The following is a 25,685-nucleotide window of genomic DNA, read 5'->3' as shown; positions in this document are numbered from 1 at the left end:
TTTTCTGAACCGCTTTAACCTCATGAAGGTCGCGGCGGGTGCTGGAACCTATCCCAGCTGACTCCGGACCAGAGGGGGCAACCCTGAATTGGTGGCCAGCCAATCGCAGGGCACAAGGAGACAAACAATCTTTCATGCTCACACTCATACCTAGGGGCAATTTAGTGTTCATTCAGCCTACCATGCATGACTAAGGAATGTGGGAAGAAACCAGAGTGCCCAGAGAAAACCCAAGCAGGCCCAGGGAGAACATGCAAACTCCACACAGGTGGACCAACCTGGATTTGAACCCAGCCCCCTATTGTGAGGTCAACGCACAAAGCACTCAGCCGCCAGGCCTGAAAAATATATAAAAGTTTGAAAGGATTACCATTAAAGATCATTCAATAGTGGTTTAGATTTATAAGCATAGAGAATAACATCAGGGAAGTCAGACAGATATTTATCAGAATGTTTTAGGTTTCATAGCTTCCATTATTTTCAAACTTATTTTTATATATAGGGACAAAATTTTCCTATTGGGGTGTTTTGTAACCTGAACATTTTGTATGTAGAATTTGAATGAAATATATTTTCAACAACATAGCATATGTAAAACATATTGATCAGTATGTTGTTTAACTCTCCCTATATTCAAACCAAAATGATTGTTACATTTTCTAATTTTCACCTGAATACCTTACATCAAAAATCATAGTACTTGCTTATAATTGCTGAAGAAAACTGCCATAAAATAAAATCATTTTTATTTGGTCATGTGGACAATTCACTGAATAGTGAACTTATAAAGGAGTTGTGATGAAACTGTTCTGTTCTCAGACTTCTGAAACCAATACAAGAAATGACAAAAAAGAAAATGACTACATTTCATAACTATTTCTCACAGACAGAAAAAGAAAAATCTTCCCTGAGGTTAACAAGGGTTTTCAATTTAGGCCTACTGTATAATCTACTGGTAATGGTCGTAGAAATAACCAATATACGACCTGTAAGAAAGATACACATGGACAAGGGCAGATCCTCTGAGATTTACGACACGTTAATCTGACATTAAATTGATATTCACTGCCATTTGAAAAGTCAATGCGAAAGTACAAGTAACATCTGATAGAAATTAAAACCAGGAGTACCAGAAATAGTCATATACATATTTAAATTTTATCAATGCATACACAGTATACAGACTTTGTCGCTTAACACGTTTGTCTTTCCCAACACTTAAAATTTAACAGGTATTGTTAATGAAATAATTGAGAAAAAGACAACACAAATCATAAGCAAACTGTTGGTAAATGAGCTTTAAGTGTTAAGTTAATAGATTTAGTCAAGGTTAACAGGAGTTAGGGGAGGGAATTTACTTTAATAATAGCTAGCAGTGATAAAAACATTAAAAGCTGCCTCAACTGCCAATCATGTCAGACAGTTCCTGCAGTAGATCATCCTCTCCTATGCCAGGGTCCACCTCTCCATCTAGATGATCATCTGTAAATTCGTTGATCAGATCCTCTAAATCATCGGCAGCAGACGTTGAGCTGCGTGATCCTATCACGCTATGTCTTCGGGATTTACTCTGAGATGTCTTCAGTACAAAGCTAACACAGAGAGATGTCATCAGAAATAAATTTTGTACATGGAAAACATCGACATTTGTGTGCACAAATCAATTAGGTTTTATTTCATCCCAGCTCATCACAAAAGGACACAGTGCATTGGGAGTTATATGGAGCTCATAGAACTGTACAGTAATACCTCGACATACGAGTGAGTGCCCCGACATACGAGCCATTTGAGATAAGAGTAAAATTTCGAGCAAATATTTACCTTGAGATACGAGACAAATTTTGATACACGAGCATACAGCCATGTGTGAACAACATGGGCACTGTCTTTCCCGCCGCAACTCCCTCCTGTAATGTCTCTACGAGCACAGGGCAGAGCGTTGTATTTTTTAGTGTTTTTCCCCCCGTTAGTCAGTGCAGAATGGCGTAGCTGGCTCGCTAATACGAGGAGTATACTACTTCTCGTTGGCAAGTGATCGTGCGTTATCCTATTGTGAGGACATTTGTGTGCATCATTTTCGGAATATTTTGAAGGGAGGACAAAAGCAAACAACCCTCGATAGGTCCCTTTTAAAAACTGCAGCTGAAAGTCAGGGTGGAGGCAGGGCAAATAGAGCCAACCCGGGAGAAGAAAAGGTATAAAAATGTAAAATAAAAATAGAATTAAATTTAGTGTAAGGTTAGATTAAACTTATTTTTGAGTGTGTCTGTATCATTATACAAGTTAGTTTAAATTTGTTTATGTTATGTTACAAGCGCATTGCCGTGCAAAATGTCTCTTGCTCTCTCTCTCTCTCTCACCCCTCTGCGGAATCCATCTAATTTTAGTACTATTAAACATCATAACCACTAGTTATTTTTTACTCTGTTAATACATGGCGAATTAGAACAAATACAAATGTTTATCCAATCCAATATCCTGTTTTTGTTGTTTTTTCAGAGGGTTGGAACAAATTAAATTGCTTTTAGTTCATTTCTATGGGAAACGTTGATTTGAGATACGAGTAAATCGACATACGAGCTCAGTCCCGGAACGCATTAAGCTCGTATCTCAAGGTATCACTATAGTTACATTTGTAACTTTCTTTTTACTGACAATGTTTCCTTAATATGTATTGTCCCTTTATTGAATAAATCAAACTCAAATACCAAGAGCTGCCAGGATTAGTAGACTAGGGTTAGCGACCAAATTAATAAATAAATACATTTCACACCTATAAATACTTATAAGACTAAAATTTTCTCTGAAATGGTCGATGCGCCCAATCGGTCGGTGCGTCTTGTCTGTGCACTAAATTCCATTTTTGTATGGCCCTGACCGCTTGAGTGACGTTTTATTTCTTGCCGCCACGCTACTTATCGCGATTAACACAGCGGACGTTCACCCTAAAAATAGCCCCCCCACGCATTCCAAGCATTACGGTAAATCCATTCAAAACATCCCAGGGGAGTGGCAAGGCATTTGACTTCCGTGTGCTTGTAGTTCATTTAACCCTCAAAAACACTAAATACTCAAAGAAACAGCATATTAGAGATATACAGAGGAAATGCCTGACGTGAGTGACAACACAATGCGGGTCTGAACGATTGGAAAATGGACTGAAGCCATGAATCGAACACAATTTAACACCTTTGCTAAAGGATTGCTAACGGATTGCTAACAGATTGCTAACGGAATGAATTGTCGATGCCGATATAACAGCGTGGAGAATCAAATGCTTGGGAGTGATGCATGTCGCGAGTTACAATGGATTGTGGATAACTGGGCTCAAGTATCGGCCAGCACTGATGTTCGAGCTTTCGCCAAAGCTGGAATCAAGTTCCCGGAATACACAACTCTGACTGACAGTGGAGCCTAGCATGCTAAACGCCGAACTCTTTATATCAGACTGTACCTTTCACCTCAAAAAAGAATTATCAAACTTATAGTTTTGCTAGTGCTGTCTTTAAAAAACACGCTAGTGCCTAGCCTAAAATACGCTACGAGCTAGCATAACATACGCCAGCGGCTAGCATAAAATAGGTACGCTAGCAGCTAGTATAACATACGCTAGCCTAGTGTCATTCTAGCGCCATATCGGACGAAGCGTCCAATGTATTGACAAAAAACAGAAAATATACCCGCAAATGTGACTGCGCCCTATGACACGGTGCGTTTTATAGGTGTGAAAATACGGTATTCATATTTTTATGCTAAAATTTTATCTAAAAAATGCATCTGCGTCTGCGTGTGTGTGCCCACATCATACACAGTAGAGGCTCATTAGCACTAGTAGAACAGTCTGGGCTAGACGCCAACGACCAGCTGAAGCCAACTGAGGTATGCCCTGGGATGTTGGCCACGACAGGCCAGTGATTCAGGCTGCATCCTACTGGGAGCCAGTGGCTTGTACGCCAAGGCCATGAATCGGGTTTGTGCTTGACTGGCTCATGCCTAACAACCGGTGACCAGCTCGCTCTATGACGAGTGCAAGCTGGCGTCCATTACATGATCAACATGGGGTAGTAAGATGTAGTACATTGAGATATGAAATCTGTGAGCTAAATATGAAGTAGCATGGGAAATGAAAGTACGCCATGGCTGACTAAATTTCAGTAATCTATGTTGGTGTCTAGCTGAGATTTCACTGATCACCATGCATTTTTTTGATGAATGACTGTCATCTGAAGTACATGATAACAGTGGAGGAGGCATAAGTCAACTTTCCACCAGGCAGCACACACAATAACACTTTTCAGTGAGTGTATAGTACTACAAAGCCAGTGAACTAATGTGTTTATATTGGATTGTAGTTTATTGTCTAACTCACGATTTCTGACAGCAGTTCGGGTCGTTTTTGTGCGGTAGTTGCGGCAATAGGGGTGGCCAACAAATTTTTAAAAGTGTTCGCCAACATAGTTAGTGTCCTACAGGCTCCCAAATGTTCACTCTATAGACAAGTTGAATTTTAAAATTGTGTCCGCTGGCCAAAAAGCTTTCAAAGCACATTTCTCCCCGATCGATCAGCATCATAAGCTGCTAGGAGCAATAAAATCAATCTTTTTTTTTTTTTTCTGGGGGGGGGGGGTTGAAGGCCAGCTGTGGTCATCAGGAGCCAAAGCCCAGTGTTGTCACTGGTTTCTTGCCCACCCCTACCTCTTTATAAGCCAGTAGGTTTTCTTTTTTAGCAATGACCAATATCACAGTGTCTTTAATATTGCATTTCCTGGATCCCAGTGGGCCTGTCGCGATAACAAATTTTAGGGTGCAAAATATTGTCTCATAAATTCCCTATATGCATTTTTAAATCCCGTGAATATTGCGGATAATGTGGACCAGACATGGCCGCGATATTTGAACATTATAATTTTCTCATTTTTTGGGGAGTTTCCTCACATTTTTCATACAAAATTGGGACACTGACCAATTTTAAAGGGTTTAGTTGGTAGTTGTGTGAGGACCGCAGAACGGATTAGAGAATTTACATATAAAGTACCTCTACTTAGAAAATTTTCAAGTTGCGAAAAAAAGTTCTGGAACCCATTAATTTCGTAAGTAGAGGTATAACTGTATTTTTATTGGTTGTAATTGACTATCTACTAACAAAGTAACAAATAACTAGTGGTTATGATGTTTTATGATAAAATAAGACATTAGTATTCAATAAAATGCAGAGTTTGCGGATGGGAGAGAGATGGGAGAGAGAGCGAGAGAGAGAGAGAGAGAGAGAGAGAGAGAGAGAGAGAGAGAGAGAGAGAGAGAGACTTGACAGATGCGCTCGTAACATAAACTTTAAATTTAACTTAAATGAACTTAGATTCCTATACACACTTAAAAAAAAGTTTTAATCTTACGTTACACTAAATTTAAACCTTCTTGTGCAAGGCAAAGACGTTAATGTATTCCACCACAGCGTTCGAGGCAAACTTCATGCTTCGTATTAGCGAGCCAGCTCAGTCACGCGTACACTAATGTTTTTGGATTACCGTATTTTTACACCTATAGAGCGCACCTAAAAGTCTAGAATTTTCTCTAAAATGGTCGATGCGCCTTTTTAGTGCACTAAATTCAATTTTTATATGGCCCATACCGCTTGAGTGACTGTTTTTTTTTCTTGCCGGCACGCTACTTATTGCGATCAACCCAGCGGACGTTCACCCTAAAAATAGCCTCCCCGCACATTCCAAGCATTACAGTAAATCCATTTAAAACATCCCAGGGGAGGGGCAAGGCATTTGACTTCCGTGTGCTTGCAGCGCTTTTAACCCTCAAAAACACTCTCAATACTCAAAGAAACAGCATATTAGAGCTATACAGAGCCTGACGTGAATGACAACAGAATTCGGGTGTGAACGCTTGGAAATGGCTAGCATAACATAGGTACGGTACGCTAGCATAACATACGCTAGCCTAGTGTCATGCTAGCGCCTTTTCTGACGGGGCGCCCTATGTATTGACAAAAAAACTGAAAATATTCCCGCAACTGCGCCCTATCAGTTTTATAGGTGGAAAATACGGTATTTCGTGCTTAATATCGATTGTCATCATTCGCCTTTTTTTCGCACTACCCTTCATTGCACCGGCTTGCTTTGGATCTATTGTGTTTCCTTTAATTCTGCACTGACTAATGCAAAAAAAAAACACGGGAAAAAATGCAACGATCCACCTAGTGCTCATAGAGATCTTTGCATGAGGGATAAGCGGCGAGTAAGACAGTGCGGTGAAATCATAAGCTGTCTTGTATGCTCGTATCCCAAGGTAAATATTTGCTGGGAATTTACTCGTATCTCAAACTCCTCGTATGTCAGGGCACTCGTATGTCAAGGTATTACTGTATACGTTCATAAATATGTACTATCCCTTTATTAAACTAATAAACAATATTATACTAGAGAGAGAAAAAAATATACAAGTGAACTAATACCTTGAATGGGCAGAATACTCCTCTATGGCATTGGTAGGTGTTGCCAATAGCTTGGTTTCTTGACTTGGACTGTGTTTTAAAATCTGGATGGTCTTTAGTTCCTCACTTGAGCTGTGGTGGTCTTCAAATAATGACCTGGGACTACAGGAAACTGAAGAGCTCATCTCAGTTTTTTTACTGGAGGATGGCATAACCTTTAAAGCAGTAAAAATCAGCTAAGGCCAGTTTCATTCAAGGTAATCTAAAAATACTGAAAAGTGAACCATACCTCTAGGTCTCTTTTTGCAGTTTCCTGTGATTCTTCTAAAACGATTGTGGCGCTATTCAGAGGTTTAACAGCAGCTACAGCAGAGCGCACTCCTCTCTTCCTCTTTTGGCATGAATTGACTTGCAAGTCTGGCTTCATGACCGATGGCTTGACATTCAGTTTGGGCCGTACTGGAAAAAAGGTAACATTGTGCACAATCAACAAAGGAAAGGGCATTTCTTCAGGCTATGCAACTTTCACTAAACTTAACTCAAAGCTTTGATACATATTTTTGGAGAGATTGATGAAGTCACATTATTACGTCAATCTGATGAAAGGAACTTAAAGTAAACACTTCAAGAAAACATGAATAAATAAGTATTAACACAATAAGCAAGTGCAACGTACCTTTTCTGTCTTTAGTAAGCGTTTTATCAGTAGTCAAACTTTCTACTGCTGGAGAATGGAGTCTCTCTGAAATTGTCTGCTTCGATGAGAGTTGTGAAAATACATTGGTGCTCTTATTTGGGACCTTGTTGAAGCTTCTAGGATGTTGTAAAATAGTGTCTTCCTCAGGGGAGTTTAAATTTGTTAGAACAGAGGCCACAGTTGTGACAACAGGTGTGTTATTTAGAGGGGAATCTGAATTCGATTTGACAGTTTTAAGCTTGCGAAACAAGACATTTTGGGTGGGTGGAACATTGCCACTGGAAGGTGATGGTGGAAGAATCTTCTTCAGCGTAGTTCCAGCACTCACTATTGGTTTGGTTGAAGCCTTAGCATCAGAGGCCTGCTGGCTAAGAGAAGCTTTCTCAGCCATTTCTTGCTTGCGGAGATGTTTTTCACGCATTATCTCCTCAAATGTTTTGACCTTGACAATAAAGGAGGTCATCTGTAAAAGCACAGTGAAATTATAATTACTACTAAATCAAAGTAGAACAATTGAACAAGCTTCAGGTCAAACCTCAGGGGTAACAGCGGCTTTTCGTGTCTTTTTCGTAAAGTCCACACTCTTCTCTGCAGTCATGTCACCTTCAGAAAACAAACATATCTATTTAGGGATAACAGACTCGGTGTCTACATATGTTTAGAAGACATCTATCAGTAAGCGCATCCAACAGAAAGGAGCAATGCCAGTCCAACACAAAAACAACGCACTCCAGGTAACCGCCAGAATCAAATGGGGTAGAAGGCACTGGCAGAGTTTGAGCGCAACCCCTGGACCAAAGGTTCCTTTTCTGGGCACCATGGCAGAGCAGTACGTCCGACTCTCCGGTAAAAGGTAAGATGGCGGCGCCAGAAAATACGGTATCACAATAACTATCTCCTAACTCCTATTCTCCGGGTACTCCGATTTCCTCCCACATTCCAAAGACATGCATTGTAGGCTGATTGGACACTCTAAATTGCCTCTAGGTATGAGTGTGGGCGTGAATGGTTGTTTGTCTCCTTGTGCCCGGCGATTGGTTGGCCACCAATTCAGGGTGACACCGCCTCTGGCCCGAAGTCAACTAGGATAGGCTCCAGCACCCCCAACGATCCGAGTGAGGATAAAGCGGTTCAGAAAATGAGATGAGATTATCTATACAGACGCTCCCCTACTTACGAACATTCAACTTACGAACAACGGTACATACGAACATGTCTGCAAATTGCGTTTAAGTCGAAAAATGTTCGTAAGTTCGAATTTGTATTTTTTCCCTGTAGTGCTTCTTTCCGCCGCTAAAACCGACGCCTGGCACTGTGAGGGCTCAGCTCACCCAGCATCTACCTTCTTCGTTGCAATGCGGAAGTGCGTGAACGTATCTCCAGTGGGCAAAGAACCTTTTTCATTTGTATCATTAAATATCTCGTGCATCCATTATTAAATATGGTTGGTAAAAAGAGAAAGTCTTCTATTGAGGGAGTTGCAAGGAAGAGGCAAGCCATTTCATTTGAAACGAGTGGCAATAATAACGAAGCTTGATGCGCGTGAGAGTGGTGAGCGTTTCACGGGCATACAACTTGTCAGTACCATTTATAAACAGAAAGATCGAACAGCAGGACCCAAATATTGAACGTTGCACAAAGTTTGCAAATCAATTGAATGATGCCATACAGTACTACCGCATCATTTATGATGAAAAAAAGAAAAAAACTGTAATCGTCGTTAGATCGCTTCTTTCGGCCAGTTTCTAATACATAAATCTCTCTCTATATACAATACTGTACATATTCTCTCCATTTTATTAAATGTTTTTTTCAGTACAAACTAATGCGTGTTACTTATACAAGCCTTAAACATACAAATGCACTTATATAAACCTTCAATATACTTATATAGGCCTTAAACATAAATTATAATACAAAATATAGCACTGAATCAACTTACAAATTCAACTTATGAACAATCGCTCGGAACCTAACTCGTTCGTAAGTAGGGGAGCGTCTGTATATATTTATTCCTCTCGATCCCTCCCTCCCTCCAACTCCCTCCACCTCTCTCTAGGTACGAAATTTTCAGGTTACGATTTTTTTCTATGGAAATGAGTGACTCGAGATACGAAAAAGATCCAACTTACGAAATCACCCAAAAACTAAATCCATTTCCTAATCCAATATTTTATTTGGAAAATATTGTCTCGGATGCATTGATTCTCACTTTGGAACATCGCTACCCACTACTGGGCTCTTTCATCGCTTTCATTCCATCTCATATAATGACAATAAAAGCATTCAATTCAACTCAATTGGCAGTCTCACAACAACCACTATTCATGTTTCAAGATTCTTTCTTATATACCTGTCCAACTCGGCTAAATGCTCCCCTTAACAATGATTGCAATTCCTCTTAAGCGATTAAAAACCGTACAAATGCAACAAGGTACATATTTTCACACAGACGCACGCACACACACATGGGGCACCCGTAAAAGTCTCAAATGTATGTGGCAGTACAAAGTGGATGCTTTTGGCCCTGGTAGAACGGGGGCTCTTGCCGTCATCTGGCGGACAAACACAAGCATTTTGAGAAATTAATAAATCATTCCCTTACAATTTTCTCTCATTTTTGTGTGTTTCCTCACATCTTTCATACAAAATTGGGACACATTGACCAATTTCATAGGCTTTAGTTGGTAATTGTGTGAGGACCGTGGAACAAATTAGACAATTTACATATACGGTACACCTCAAATTATGAAATTTTCAAGTTACGAAAAAGTTCTGGAACCAATTACTAAGAACTGTGCGAGGCATCCAGGATACATGGAATAAATTCATGCTTGAAGGATAGATTGAAGAATAGAATTGTACTCTCGACTTATCCACTGGATGCCTCAAAACTGAAATCTCCAAATGGCTGATATTGTGTGGTAAGGATTGGAAAGCGCTTACACTGACGAGTCACTCTGTCATTTTGTAGCAATCGTCGTTTCTGAAGAGCATTCTCCTCAGTGTTGAGACTCTTGACTTCATCAGACTGAGTTCGGGCTGCTTTCTCCTGGCGTATCTCTTCCAATGTCTTTACTTTAACCTCTCCTGGTTTTGCTGTATCAGGAACTGGAATCACTGGCTCTTGCTGAGATTTTCCAGGGACATTGTCAGCAGTTGATTTTAACTTATTAAGATTAAGGTTTTGCTCCAGCTGATTCTCTTTTCTTTTCCTCTTTGTGTGGTGGATTTCAGTAGGGGGTTGGTTGGCAGTAATAGAATGTTCTTGGACACCAACTGTTCGCTTTATAGTCTTCGGTGTCTGGATGGGGGCCGTCTTGGTAACTGTAATTTCTTTGTTCAAAGAAGGATGACAGTCTTTCTGGCTACGAGACATTGCTGCTTTTTCCATTCTTATTTCTTCGAGGGTTTTAATGTGAATCAGCTTGCCGTTTGATTCTGTGCTGATTTCTTCTGCTGTTAAAATATAAATATAGAACCAAAAATCAATAAGGAAAACCAATGTAGATTTTTGCCTTTAAAAATAATTGATAAATTCTCTCAGGGGATTTTATGGTCGCTCGCAGCACCCTATGGCACCTTGAGGGCCTTTTTAGTTGTTGTTTTCAATGAGTACAATATGGTGTCGTGACTGACTAGCTTTGAATGCTCTGTTGACGCCAACATCTCGCGGCTGGAGTTCTTTTGTAAATGCACCCTGAACGACGGCGAGCACTGAATTCGAGTGCTCGTTGCCATTGTGGGTGGATTGACAAAAGAACTATATATCCCAGCATGCACCGCGCACTACTTCTACGGGGGAAATGGAGTTGGGGGCTGCTTACCATAGTTGCTGCTCAATATTGATCCATGTATAAGGTGCACCGGATTATAAGACGCACAGTCAGCTTTTAAAAAATTGAAGGCTTTTAGGTGCGCATTAAAGTGCGGAAAATACAGTAGTTATTTTCTATGGTCAAAATTGATTTGAGATGTGAGTAAATTGACATAGGAGCTTGGTCCCGGAACGCATTAAGCTCGTGTCTCAAGGTATTACTGTACATTAAAAGTTTATGATGAATCACTAAAAAAATGGAGTGGAAATGGTCACTAAATATTTTTTTCTATATTTACAATTTCTGAAAAATCATAGCCAGCAAAACCAATGGGATGACATATTTGGTAGATTTAACATTTTCTTACCTGATTGACTGATTGAAACAGGAGCAGAAGGTATAGAAATTCGTTCCTTAATCGACTTAATACCTGATGAAGCAAACAAGCACAACAGCAAACAGGACATTATTCCACACTAAGGGAAGATTCATCAAAGTACACATAACTTCTATTTGATTAGTGTTATGAAAATGCATAGCAGGGTACGAGTGTGTTTAGGACATCCTTCAGATGTTTGACAATGGTATGTTACCTTTCTGATAGGGCATTTGGGCTTCTTCTTTCACAAATCTACCCAAACGCTTTGCCAGGCTGGATTTCATAGAGAGACTCTCCCTTGGCTTAAAATCTGAACAAGTAAAAGTTGAAAGTTATTTCTAACAAATGACTACATTCTGGACAAGTACAAGAATCGAGTTGCCAAAATAAGAGGGTGTGTCTGCCAGCGGATCTTACATGTGGGGTCCTTCCGTCTCCCAAGCCTACCATCGGCACTGCCTCTTGATCTCAAAGTTTCTTCAAAAGTCAGCGTGTCTAAGACAGAGAAATTGTATGTGAATTAATTTTATATAGTAGTTTGTCCATTTTACCAGAGAAAGAAACTTAAGTGCTTTGACAAGGGACCAACAAATTCTGAATTAAGTTCCAAAGAATTGTGAAACATTTTACCTTCATTTGATGAATTTAATGGTAGCCGTATGGTTGAAATTATGTTTTCTTTTTCTCCATTAAAAGAAATACCATCACTTTCTGTAGAATTACTAGCTCTATTCATGCCCGCTTTTAGGGCCCGCTTCAGTCGGATCTCCTCCAGAGTGCTGACTCTGCAGTTATTAGGCTCATCTATCAAGAAAAAAAAACACTTTGATTGACCACTGTGGAAATGCCAGAGGATTTAGAATTTTGAATACAAAGTGTTTGTTCTAGTTTAACTGACCAGGCTTGGATTTTTTTCTTGGGGATGGGCCATCTCCCTCCTCTGAAAATTGGTCTGCAAGAACAAAAATACAAATGTTACACGGCGGCCGATGAAAATTTTACTTTTGTTTATAAAGTGAGCAATTGTCAGGCACTTCGAACAATTTTAACATGTTTAGGCAGGAATGTGAAGGGTGCAGTAATATTTCATATTCAGGGTATTTTGACAAAAGAAAAAACATCTTTAAAGTCGCCCCTGGATTGGGTTAAATATTGAGACTTCTATAACAAGTCTGTCTGTAATAATGATCACCAATCCAATTCACAACCTTGAAGACAACACCTAGTACAAAAAAACAACAGTTGCAGTATTTAAAGTCTCACGATAATATTTTTTAATATACTAAATGATAGAATCTTGTTGAAGCGTATTCAAAAGTCAACTACATAAACTCACCTAGAACCATGACTATCGGAATTATCATTTGTCACTTGGTAAAAGCAGTCTTAAGCAATGTTCCCTCCAAGATGTGCGCGTGCGCAATTGCGCACTACTCTCGCGTTCTCTGCGCACGGCAAACATATGCAGTGCACAAAATCAAAAACTGACAAACACCATGTCCAGCCAATGATATGATGTGGTTCGGGCACATCCCGTGTGTTTACTTCCGCGGCATGAGTTCATTTTGCAGGTTAGTATATAGCCAACAACTCGGTGGAGCTGCTGCCAAGTCTTTATCATGGCCAAACGAGTCAAAGTAAAAAAGAAATGCGGTTCTTCTAAGGTGGAATGGCTGTCGGAGCAAATAGAAGAACAAGCGGTGAAATTGGGTGAGAACTGTCAAAAACTTTGCCAAGTGTGCGTCTGTGTGTGTTTCAGTGTGTGTGGTATATGTCATCGTTTGTCTTCAGTTTACACGATGGACTATAGATGGAAATTAGCCCTTGGTTGCAATCTTACATATTTACATATGCATGTTCATTAATATGTGCTGTCCCTTATGAAATAAATCAAATCAAAATCAAAAGAAAGTTCTCTGCAAAACATACAGCGAAGCTTATGTTGTAAGCGAGTGTTCCAATGGAAAAATATTAGACATAAATGGATGCTTGACTATCTCGAGTGACACATTCAGCAGAAAAGTCATTTGAAGCAGAATGAGAAGTGAGAAGGACAGATGTGAAAAATGAGGTCAACTTGAAGTCAGAATTGTTCAGATTCTAGTGTCATTTATTTAGATATTTTATCCACAGATATGAATCATTACATTTTATTAGGACTAGATCATTTATGGCTAGTAGACACATACCTGTCAAGGTATACGTTTTTTGATCATTTCAAATTGTGTACGCTGTATAACAACCTTTGTACGAGAAAAAACGTTTTCTTTTTTTAAATACGTTTTTATGATCTCGTTTTACCCATTTCGGCTGTAATCCAGAACGTTTCTGTGGCCGGTAGCAGAGGAAAACAGCATCGTCAATTGCTAATATTGTCAAGCTTGATATGCGCACGTGCATTCCCCTTTCACCCGTCCGCCTTTTCGCCATCAAAAATATAGCAAGCAAGGTACCCCGACATGCACCTCATGCTCATGGCAGGTGTTTTACTGGTGTGTTTTACTAGTGCCGTAGCGAGCAATGATGATGTTGCTCACACTGGTACTCAGTGTGCTCATGGAGGTTGTCTTTCTGCCCAGACAAACGAAAAATTAGAGGGAACATTGGTCTTAAGTCAAAGGCTTGGATCAAAACAACAAAATAGGCTACTTCTATGTGCACAATTCACTGAGCTCATCGCTTGATTGGACGGGAAAAAAGAGAGACATACCAGCCATTATAGTGTGACGGTATATCCTAAACAACCCGTATTAATCGTTTTCTGATAAAACCATTGAATTTCTTGGGGAAAAAAAGACAAATGCTGGTCGCCACAATAATGAAACCGAATGGACTGGACGGCCCGGAGCCACAGTGAATGTGTTTTTTTTTTTTCAGAAATGCGAGCTCCAGGTGACCGTACTGTGGACGCAGTCGTCCTTATCCAAAAATAGAGCCCTCTGGGCGGGCATGACGGCCGGGAGCCTCGGTGAGGGTGAATTCTTCCAGAAATGCGAGCTCCGGGTGACCTTACGGTGAACGCAGTCAGCCTTATCCAAAAATAGAGCGCTCTGAGCGGGTAAAACAGCCAGAAACCTCGGTGAGGGCGAAATTTTCCAGAAGTGCGAGCTTTGGGCGACCTTACAGTGGAAGCTGTCGCTCTGATCTGAAAATAGAGCCGTCTGAGCGGGCAGGACAGCCGGTAGCCTCTGGGTAGCGGAGCTGAGGGTATTTTTACGAAGAAAAGGACAATGGATTGTGGCTCAGCAATGTTCAATCTATCGAATTCGCCAAAGTATCGCCAGAGGTGATAATGCTACCTTAAACATGCAAACCGAACATTTCTTAGACCTGGAATAATGGAAAAAATGTTTAAACACCCCAAAAGAAAAATACACCCCGGGGGATTGTGCGACAGTCACACTACGAAATTTAAAATGTAATTTAATTCTGGGCAAAAAAATACATTCAGGTGAGTTTCATAGTTAAAACAGAAACTAAATTCTCAAAAGGGTTAAGTGACTGCAAGCCAATGATCATTTGTTTATTTTCTGACAATTAGACCACTTCCAAAGGATCGGACGTCAATCGCTGTCAATGACAGCCTATGAAATAAAATGCGGAACAATCATTATATATTCCTACTTCAGTGTAAGTATATTAAATGTGTCACATGGATAAAATATAATTACATTTTACTAAAACAATAAAAAAAGGAATCTTACCGTCTTCATCTTCATCATCATCTGCTGGGTTAATCACCACTGGTGGATGAGTGGGGCTAGGGACTGGTTCCTGGCTTTCTGTTTTTATGACTCCTCTCAACTGTGGATTTGCTGCGGAGGGGATGGGAGTGGCTGGAAGTGGTGATGGCTCTTCATGCAGCTGCTCTTTCACACTTTGCCCTGGAATCATTTCATTAATCACTTTTTATTGATTTCATAGGTTGAGTTGAAATGATCTAAAATGTGCTAAATAAAATTCTCTGGTAATACACTCACTTCGGTCAGGTGGAAAAAGAATCCCATCTACACAACGAGGTTTTTCATGGAAAAAGGCACAGTGGGGTTTCTGGCAGCCGGCTAGCTGGGTCTCCCAAAAGCATTGTATTTCCTTCCGATTTTTCTGTATTAATGGAAGAGTTTACAATTAAGAACATAGGTATGATAGATTGGAGGGATTGAATTTACATTTGAAGAAGCAATAATAGAGAAGCGTGGAATGGGGGCATGTCATGTAGTCCAGAAATAAACTGTGGACACAAAAATGAGGATATAGCAAACCTGTAGACCTGAGGATGGGATCTGAAAAGCCTTATGTCTGGGGACTCTGCCAGGCCTTCCCAACAGAAAGTCACAAAGCTTTTGGGTCTGCCGGGCCCCCACACAGGAATACTCCCCCACCACCGGAGCCAACTCACCACCAGGTGGTGATCAATTGAGAGCTCCGCCCCTTCCTTTACCTGTGTGCCCAAGACAGCGAGCCGCAAGTCTGATGGCACGACCGCAAAGTCAATCATCGAACTGCGGCCTTGGATGTCCTGGTGCTAAGTGCACATATGGACACCTTTATGCTTGAACATGTTGTTCATTATTGTCAATCAATCCACCTACGACAGAGCTTCTCTCATGTCCACGAAAAGGCGGGTGACACAGAGTCAGAGTGGACCATGTTCCACGCCTCTAGTGCTGGGGCGGCAAACCAGAGTTGTGGCCGCAAGGTGGTCAGTGCCTGCCATGGCAGCGACCACAAAACCCACTGTAGGACATCGGAGGAAAGGCATGCCGTCAGACTGAAGGAGTCCTATCGGGCTTTTTTGGCCCAAGGGAGTCCGGATGCAGCTTATGGGTATCGGCTGGCCAAGCGGCACGCGGCTCGAGTGGTCGCCGAAGAAAAAACCCGGGAGTGGGAGGAGTTTGGTGAGGCCATGGAGAATGGTTTCCGGGTGGTTTCAAGGAAATTTTGATCCACCATCCGACGTTTCAGGAAGGGAAACCATGGCACCATCAACACAATGTATATTGGGTATGGGGCGCTGCCTACCTCGACTCGGGATGTTGTGAATTGGTGGGCCAAAATCTTTGAAGACCTCTTCAACTCCACCAACACATGTTCCAATGAGGAAGCAGAGCCTGGGAACTCTGAGGCGGTTGAAGTCACTGAGGTGGTTAAAAAGCTCCTCGGTGGCAAGGCCCCGGGAGCGTATGAGGTCCGTGATGAGTTTGTAAAGGCTCTGGATGTTGTGGGGTTGTCTTGGTTGCCACGCCTCTGAAAGATTGACATCGTGGACAGTGCCTCTGGATTTGGAGTGGGGACCGGAGGGTGTGCTCGAATTTTAGGGAAATAATCCCCATGTGGGGTCCAGTTCCTATATGACGGTGTCAGAGCCTGGTCCGCGTAGCTGGCAGTCAGTCGGGTCTGTTTCCAGTGGAAGTTGGACTCCACGAGGGCTTATATAAAAAGAATATCTAGATGAAGCTGTGGTGTTGAGGAGGTCCGGTTTGGTGGCCTCAGTATTGCATTCCTGCTTTTTGCAGATAATGTGGTTCTCTTGTCTTCATCAAGCCGTGATCTCCAACTCTAAATGGAACGATTTGCAACCCAAAGTGAATATGTAAATATGAGACCATGGTCCTCAATAGAAAAAAGATGACATGTCTCCGCCAGATCAGGGATGAGGTCCTTCCCCAAGTGGAGGAGTTTAAGTATCTTGGGGTCTTCACGAGTGAGGGAAGAATGGAGGGGAAGATCGACAGGCAGATCGGTGCAGCATCTGCAGTGATGTGGACTCTGCATCGGTTTGTCATGGTGAAGAAAGGGCTGAGCCAAAAGGCAAAGCTCTCTATTTTCCGGTCAATCTACGTTACCATCCTTGTCTTTGGTCATGAGCTGTGGGGGTGTGATCAAAAGCACAATATCCCGGATACAAGCGGCTGAAATGAGTTTCCACCAAAGGGTGTCCAGACTCTCCCTTAGAAATAAGGTGAGAAGCTCGGTCATCCGGGAGGGGTTCGGACTAGAACCGCTGCTCCACCGGATGGAGAGGATTCAGATGAGTTGGCTCTGGCATCTGATTAGGATGCCCCAGGACGGCTCCCTGTTCAGGTGTTCCTTGCACGTCCCACCGGGATGAGGCTACTGGGCCAACCGAGGACGCGCTGGGAAGACTAGGTCTCCTGGTTGGCCCGATGAGATGAGATCTTTAATACTAGCCACTGCATGCATGAAATATATATGCAATGTATGCAGAACTGGGCGGTAAAACGATAATGATAAAGTCACATTTTTTTGACAACAGTAATAAAAACTTTCGATAAAAGTCGATACAGTAATCACTCGAATATCGCGACTACTATCGCCAGACATGGCTGCAATATTCAAAAAACCGAGACGTAGGAGCCCCTCTATTATTGCTACATACCATATGATACATGTTTTCACACCTATACAAAAATACAAGTACACAAGTACAATTATCAAGAGGTGTATTTATTAAATATTAGTTATAGACATGAAAAGACTGTAATGTGTTAATATCTAGCATATTTACTCGCATATAAGCCGCTTTTGTCGGACAAAAAAATGATGACTGAATCGAGGGTACGGCGTACATGCTCATAAAAACACTAATTGCAAAAAACTGCAATTTGACGGCGCCGTGACACGACGACGTCACGACAAAAACGCAAGCGAATGCCGATACGGTCATTTATTTTAATAGAGAAAAGATAAACAGATAAAATGCTAAAAAAAATAATTGACGTCTATGAATGAAATTCATGAAAAACAGCTCGCTTGGGGCATGGCCGTCCGTCTTAGTGAGGTCGGGGCGCAGCCATCTTAGCGAGGTCGGGGCACAGCCATCTTAGCGAGGTCGGGGCACGGCCATCTTAGGGAGATCGGGCGCAGCCATCCTAGTGAGGTCGGGGCGCTGCCGTCTACATTTTTTAGTAGCCTTGATTTTGAAATCAAACAAAATTCCACCGTGATTTTTTTTCGTTTTATTTCTAGTTAGAAAGTGACAACTATTGGAGTAATATGAACCATCGAAAGAATTGAGATATTTTGACATTAGAAGAAATATGGCTGCCACAACATTTTCTCTAATTGGAAAGCATCAAGTTCTCATCACGATGGACTTATTTCTTTTTTCAAATTGAATAATTTGATATTTTGCATTTACAAAGACATTTTCCCTTCAAGGTAACACATTTGTACTGCCTATTAAAACCATGAATATGGAGGTGAAAATTGGGAATCAGGGGGTGGCTTATATGCGAGAAATTGTAAAATTCAAAAATTTCAAGGCAACTTTCAGGGTGCGGCTTATATGCGTGGGCGGCTTATATGCAAGTAAATAAGGTAAATCTAATCTATTAATAACAAGTGTAAATACTTTAAGTACTGTACTCAGTGAAAATAGTTCCTCTCCGCTTGATCTAAAAAAATATATAAAAAATAAAGGTTATTGGGAGCTTTAGGCCAACTCCTCTTCGTCAGAGCCGTCTTCCGAATGTTCGTTTCTGCTTTCTTGGTAAAATGCACGGTAGATTAATTTATGCTGCAATGGCGTGCTACGCCCTTTACGATAGCAACGTCACCTTTTCCTCGGTCACGGTCACCATGGTTCATTCTTTCTTGGGCTCATTGGCGCTTAGGAGGAATTTCCAAGGACTCTGCTAAGTGTTTCTCCACAGGTAATGTACACAATTCCAAATATAATCCGAAGAAACCAGGACATGGCAAGACGTAGTCCTCGGCCTTTTATTCGGCGTGTCATTGTTCTACTACGGTGATATATGGCTTCTTCAGCGCTGAGTGCCATCCAATTCAGCACTGACTTTGGCCAGTTTTTATCCTGTTTTCCGCTTGCGATTTTCAGTGTGAATTTAGACATTTTTATTAGTTTTTTTATACTTAATATAAAGAACCCATAATGTACTGCGAATGTTGAAGCTGCGAAGTGGTAAAGGATCACAGTAAATATAAAATGCAATTACACAACACAAACACCACAACAAAGAGGGGCGCTGATACGATGTGAACGCTAGTTCCATACCAAAGTTCAGGAGACGAAGAATATGGTGAGGAACAGCTAATCATTTAGCAGGTTAGCAATAGAGCAGCTTACACATGAAAAAAAGGAATATAGCACAGCCAGAACGACTGATTATGATATGCAGGACAACACCGAACTGACCAACTAAAAGATGCTAGTGAAGTCGCCCTTCGTTTTCTTTCTTTTTTTTCTAAATGCCTCTGAAATAAAATACATAAGCACAAGCAGCAATTTAAGTTTATCTCTTTTTGGAAATAAATAATAAAAATGAAAGAGGATGTTTTGTCAAATTCTGGTAGAACCATACTTTTTGGCAAAACTTTTTACAACTTTTGTGTGCTCTGATTTCCTCAATTTTTGGATTTGGAGAAAAGGTACATTTCAAAATTTAAACATTTCATTGTCAGGTCAGTTAACAGTCTCATTGCCACTTTATTTAAATTTTGTTTTAAAATATTTCTTACTGTGATTTCCATGTGGCGAAACTTGCAGACATTTCGAAAGCAATGCCCCTCCTGCCAGAGACTGCAGACGGTCTCATTGCCCATTGCTGCTTCACAGTGCCTGAAGGGGCAGCTGTCTCCCTGGTGGAAAAATGTGAGAACTTTATCATATAAAGGAGAAAATGTATAAATGCTGGTATATCTAATAAATGTATTGCTTACGTTAGTGCAAGTAGAATAGTAAAAGAAGTAGCAGTCGTCTCCATGATTAGTCATTGTGAGGTCGGTTTAAGTCTTGGTCAGCACTGATTTAGCTATGACCTTAGAACTAAGCAGCTGCTTCTTCCAGCCCAACAAGACTCCCCTGAAAACATGAACCAGTTCATTTAACAAGCAGGATTATAATTTAAAAATGGAATACGAAAACAGCCTGATTCTAAATGAACATTATTCCATGCTTTCTATTGCATTTAGTACCTGAGGAGTGTAAAGACGTTCTCTTCCTCTTTTGAAGGTTGATGATGGGTTGCCCTTGTTTCAGTATGAATTCCTGGAGGAAAACTTGATCCATGAGATAAGAAGGAAATGGGGAGCTAGGAGGTCGCCCAGGGCCCTCAAACATCTCAGGCAGACTGCTTAACATTACTGATGTTGGCTTAAAGTCCTTTCCCACTCTTTTTTTTTTTAATTTGTGAAACATTTTTTCTTTTAAAAAGTTGTAGTTTGGGGCATATAAGGAAAAATGATTAAGCTGGTTGTAAAAAAAAGATCGTAAATTCAAACTGGAAGATGGTGAAAACAACTCTTCTTGGGTTGGACACATTTTGCACCCGTGGGAACATTTTATGAGGAAAAAATTAGCTACCAAAACTGAAGCCCAAAAAAATAAAAAAAATGTCTTCTGCGCATGTATTCTTAAAAGGGTGTGTGTTTTCCATTGCCAGGGACCACAGCGAAGGCCCAAAGGATGGATTAAGACCTAAAAAATTAAATAAAAACATTCCCCACAGAACTGAAAGGGTTATTATTGAACAAATGAAGCATTTTGGATGCAGTTTATATCGTGAAGACATCTGTTTTTGAACATCCTAATAGTTCACTAATCAAATGATCCAATAATAACATTCACACAGTTGCAGAAGTTTCTAATGAATAACACATTTACCTTCTGGAGTACAGTTGACATTCTTCAGAGTTCACCTCCATGTTCAGCACACTCAAACCACATTAAAAATTGTTCGGAATTGCAATGATGCAGCATTAAAATATTATCCATGATTAGATTTTTACAGGGCGTACGCAAACTCCAATGCCATGATTCTTTGAGGACCACGTTTAATGATGCTCGTGTAACAGAACATACATACACAGGGTGACCCAAAAAACAAGAACTTTTTAACCATCCAATAAAACCATGAGTGATTGAAGAAAAATATTGTATTCATAACAGACCTGGGCGATAAAACTATAATTATCGTCAAATAATTTTTGGCAACAATAATAATAAAACCTTCAATAATTTAAACTGCAATTATACCACCAGAACACCACAAAAAACGGGGGAGTTGATGCGACGTGAAGGCTAGTTTCAGACCAACGTTCACTGGACGAAAAAGATGGTAAGGAACAAAAAGCTATTTTTAGCATGGTTAGTTCTAGAGCGGCTAACACAGAACACGAAAGCAAAAGCACTATAACACAGCCAAAATGAGCGATTATGAGATGCAGGTCAACACCAAGCCGACCTATTTAAAGATTCAAGTGAAGTATCCCTGTCATTTTATTTCTTTCTTTTTTCTTTTTTAAATGCCTGCAAATAAATTTCTGCAGGTTTTATTATTTATTACTTTTCATAGTGTAAGGAGGGAGGTTGATCCACTTTAAAATCGTCATAATTTATCTTTATCTTATCTTTTTATGCAAGGCAACATAGTTACTTTCATAATTGAATGAGGAAACTAATTTATTTACCTTTTCACAGAAATTGGAAGTTTCAAATTTGAAAGAAAAAAAGAAGTGAGTTAGACTGGTATTTTTTTTGTGATAACTATTTTGGTCATATTGCACAGGCCTAAATCATAATAAATGAAATGAAAGAATTCCATTTAACAAAACTATGATGGGATTAAAAAAAAGTATTAAGTCTTGTAGATGGCGTTGGCTATTCTGTCGTCGAAAGTTTTTGGTCCAGTTATGTACACTTTACTCTTAAAATCACCCCACAAGAAGAAACAGAATCACCAAGTGACCAAATCTGGCAATATATGAGGCCAAGGAAACTTACTAAATCTTGAGATCACACGGTTATGGAACAATTCTTGCAGTCTATAATGATTACGGTGCAGGGTGAGATGTTGTTTCATCATGTTAAGACCAGGTTTCATGAACTTGTTGAAAGTAGTGCAATTCGAGTTTAACAATGGGTTTAGTAATAGATCTAAAAAAAATAAAGTAAGAATTCTGCAAACATTCTCTCGGAAATTTCAACTGCAACTGCTTGCTTACGAACTGAAGGCCGGGTGCTTCCTAAGACCAACTCGCATACAACATCAATGAACAGTTCTTGGTCCTCCTTGTGGTTACTTAATTAGGTCTCTTCAAAGTTATTTATCGACAATGTTATATATAGCATGTTTTCAATGGAACACCACCATAGCATCCTAAATTGCAAACGTTGGAACGGCCTCTGCACAGCTGTCAAACGTTCACTCTTTTTTTATAGAACATGTTTAAGATGTTGCTCGAACGAGCAACTGATCCATCGTTACTGAAATAGAACAAAAAAATTCTCGCTCAAGGCCTCTGCCTCGCAGTGCTGCCACTTGCTCGTGTTTGCCAATACAGGCTTCAATATTTTGTCACCCTGTATGTGTGTGTCAAATCGATCAGTAACTTGTGATTCAGCATTCTTCTTGAATTGACGCAGAGCCCAAAATCGGACATTTCTAAAACACTGATGCGATCCACGGCTGTAGGTTCGTTCCCTCACTATTCCAAAACCTTCAGAACAGCAACAAAGCCACGAAATCAGTTAGCCAAAAGAAGAGTCTTACCTACTTGTTTGGTTAAATCCAGATTGCGGCTTTAACGGCCACGATGTGTATGTTGTTAAAAACAAAACAAAAATTCACGTAAAAAATACGAATCGAGGCACTGATGAAAAGCTACCAAAAAAATCAGTAAATTAGTAGAGGAATGATAGCTAAATGCAATTTGTGTTCCCAATTAATAACAGTTATAATATATAATTAATATAACGATAAAATAGTGACGAATGCGAATTGTTCTTTAAAATGTAGCATGTAATATTAGATCATTTGCACTAGGCCTACGTACATTTCTAGTCTGTGTGGCCACCCCTATGTTACCCGTAATTGCTAGGAAAAAAAACTCGCCACCCTCAACCACCATATATTAATTGACACAAGAAAGCGTCAAATCCAACATGTGGAAATAATAACAATTACCAGTTTCTTGGTGAAAATGGTTTGCGATTAGGTACTGCAGAAAAGGTTTGATGAATTGCGTTAGCAGCTTGTAAGCAAAATGGCGCTGGAAGTGTTTTGGTTTTGTTCTTCTTCGCCCCTTTTCTTCTTCCTTTTCTCGTGTGCGTGGTTGTCTAACCATGCTTATGATGACTACCATCTACCGAACTGGAGTGTAGATGCAACACACCCATGATCCATAGTGGATCTTCATCTGGATTTTCTTTTGGAAGTATTAGCTGCGGCCTCACCTTAATTTTTAAGGTAATCAAACAAAAAAGTTAAACCAAATAAAAAAGGCTTTTTGTTACGTAAGGGAATGTCATCATAGAGGGCATAAACAGTTAATGACTAACTGGATTTTATTGAGGTATGTATTTAATTTTCAGTGCTTAATTTATTCTTATAATCGTTTCTTTAGCATTTTGAAATTTACTGTTTGATCACTAGGAATTGTCTGCGTAGCCCCTAGGCATATTTTTGATGATATTAGGCAATACAAATGGATTTGACCAAAATTGACTTGACAAAGTTAAAAATATTTGAAGCTGACGATGTGTGGAAGAAGTAATTCATACTCTATTATATGCTATTTCCCCCACTTGTTGAATATTAAGTCAACAGTGGCTAATCCAAATTTTGATCACAACCAAGCCTCATTACCACCAGATCCTTCCTATCAAGACATAAATATAGTTTCATTTATTTGGGGGCCATAATGCAACATCTGCAATTAGATTAAAACACAGTTAAAAAGGGTGAAATTGTATTAAGTATGTTATAGAGTACAGTCGTGGCCAAAAGTTTTGAAAATAACACAAATATTACATTTTCACAAAGTCTGTTCCTTCAGGGGTTTTAGGTGTTTGCCAGATAATTCTTTGGTGTAATTACTTTCAAGTAGAATAATTTCACAATTATCAAAAGCGTGTATTGAAAATTACATGCAATAGGTCAATATATGCCGTGTTGATACTTCTTCAAGACCTCTGCCATTCTCCCTGGCGTTCTCACTGATGGCCGTCCATTCTTGCATAATCAATGCTTGGAGATTGTCAGAATTATATATATATATATATATATATATATATATATATATATATATATAAATCAGTGGCGGTCCGTGCATTTCCTAGTGACCCCTTCAGCAAAAAATATTTTATGGCTATAAAACCGCTACTACAGCTACAGCTGCGACACATAAAAAATCATCAATAATAACCTCATACTGTTGAAATATTATTTAGGAATATAGCCATATTTTACTCACCAAAAATCATTTTTAACTGTACACAATATCCATCCTCCTTTCTTTCTTCCTTCTTTTCTATCGCCATCGAAGCTAATGCTGAAAGTCGAGCCTGTCCTGTCATATTTTTGGCATATGTTTTTATTCGATTTAGTGCTGAAAATGTTCGTTCCCGGTTGTGACAGGCTTGCTTGCTTTGGAGTTGTCCGACCTTTCTTAATGATGTCCAGCTTTTTTTTCTTGAAAAGTCAGTCTTGAAAATGGCTTTGAATCAACACAACAATATATTTGCTTGTGCAGCTCGCTCCAGATACAGTTTGGTAGCTCTGGCTAGTCCACTCTATCACTAGCCAATCATAGTTGGTGAAAGTGATGACGTATCCCTACGCCTGCGAGAAGGCAATAATGTATCCCTACGCCTGCGAGAAGGCATTGTGGTGTTGCCAACTTGAAATCTGATTGGTTAAAGCAACAGTCTTAGCGACGCTTGTTTAATGCAGCAGAGCCTGCAGAACTGATTGATTGAAGCTGCCATAGTCAATTCTCTTTATTAGCAAGGGACAAGTCAAAGACTCTCGTCCTCTGACTCCAGTTAAAAAGCCCTCATTATCTCCACCCAAAGTGGGCGTTAATTTGAATATTAGTGGGTGGCTTTCAATTACATAGGAACATAGCTGGTTTGAAATGAAATACTATTGGGTTTTAATTTTGACATCTGTTTAGGCAAAGATCTCAAGATATGACACTTCTTTTTGAACTATAAGACCAGGCTATTTGGATACAAGTCAGGAAAAGTGTTACAATGTTTTGTTTCTCTTTGATCAGCTTTTACAACTGCCAAAACACAGCTCAATTGTTTATACTGCAAACACCAGAGCCATATTGTGTTCACACATTGCTGTGAAGAATGCTACACAACCCCTAATGATCAAATCGAGGCTTTCATTTAGTTCAGGGTGAGCGAATTCGAACATGGTTCAAACCTTTGAGTTCATTTTTATAACAAATAATTCATAACAATACTCAAAGTATATTCTCACCGGCCTATAACACTATTGACATTATTTGCAGTAATCATATGCTATTCTGTTTATATTATCACTCAAGGGCGGTCCGGTGGCGCGTCAGCCTCAC

At 40.0% G+C, this 25,685-nt stretch overlaps 1 protein-coding gene across 9 annotated transcripts; it reads right to left on the bottom strand.

Annotated features, from left to right (window-relative positions):
- Positions 1–729: 729 nt before the first annotated feature.
- zc3h11a (zinc finger CCCH-type containing 11A) lies at positions 730–23,399 on the bottom strand. Of its 9 annotated transcripts, none has more exons than XM_077602248.1 (18): positions 23,285–23,342; positions 22,871–22,899; positions 20,295–20,367; positions 20,040–20,181; positions 19,839–19,958; positions 15,317–15,440; positions 15,041–15,241; positions 12,235–12,288; positions 11,967–12,140; positions 11,754–11,831; positions 11,551–11,646; positions 11,325–11,387; positions 10,086–10,598; positions 7,675–7,742; positions 7,119–7,602; positions 6,732–6,901; positions 6,464–6,657; positions 730–1,592 (listed from the first exon to the last, which is right to left on the bottom strand). In XM_077602248.1, exons 4-18 carry the CDS (start codon positions 20,091–20,093, stop codon positions 1,400–1,402), a joined length of 2,586 nt encoding a protein of 861 aa, XP_077458374.1. In that variant the 5' UTR covers positions 20,094–20,181; positions 20,295–20,367; positions 22,871–22,899; positions 23,285–23,342; the 3' UTR covers positions 730–1,399. The 9 variants fall into 9 exon arrangements, with proteins under 9 accessions (XP_077458374.1, XP_077458373.1, XP_077458371.1 ...); XM_077602247.1 differs by having other exon boundaries at positions 22,871–22,981; positions 23,285–23,338; XM_077602245.1 differs by lacking the exon at positions 22,871–22,899 and having other exon boundaries at positions 23,285–23,399.
- Between the last annotated feature and the right edge of the window lie 2,286 nt (positions 23,400–25,685).

The sequence above is a fragment of the Stigmatopora argus genome, chromosome 6, assembly GCF_051989625.1.
Source record: "Stigmatopora argus isolate UIUO_Sarg chromosome 6, RoL_Sarg_1.0, whole genome shotgun sequence".
NCBI classification, from domain to species: domain Eukaryota; kingdom Metazoa; phylum Chordata; class Actinopteri; order Syngnathiformes; family Syngnathidae; genus Stigmatopora; species Stigmatopora argus.
Note: the sequence above shows the minus strand (reverse complement) of the source record. Positions and strands in the feature narration are given on the sequence as shown.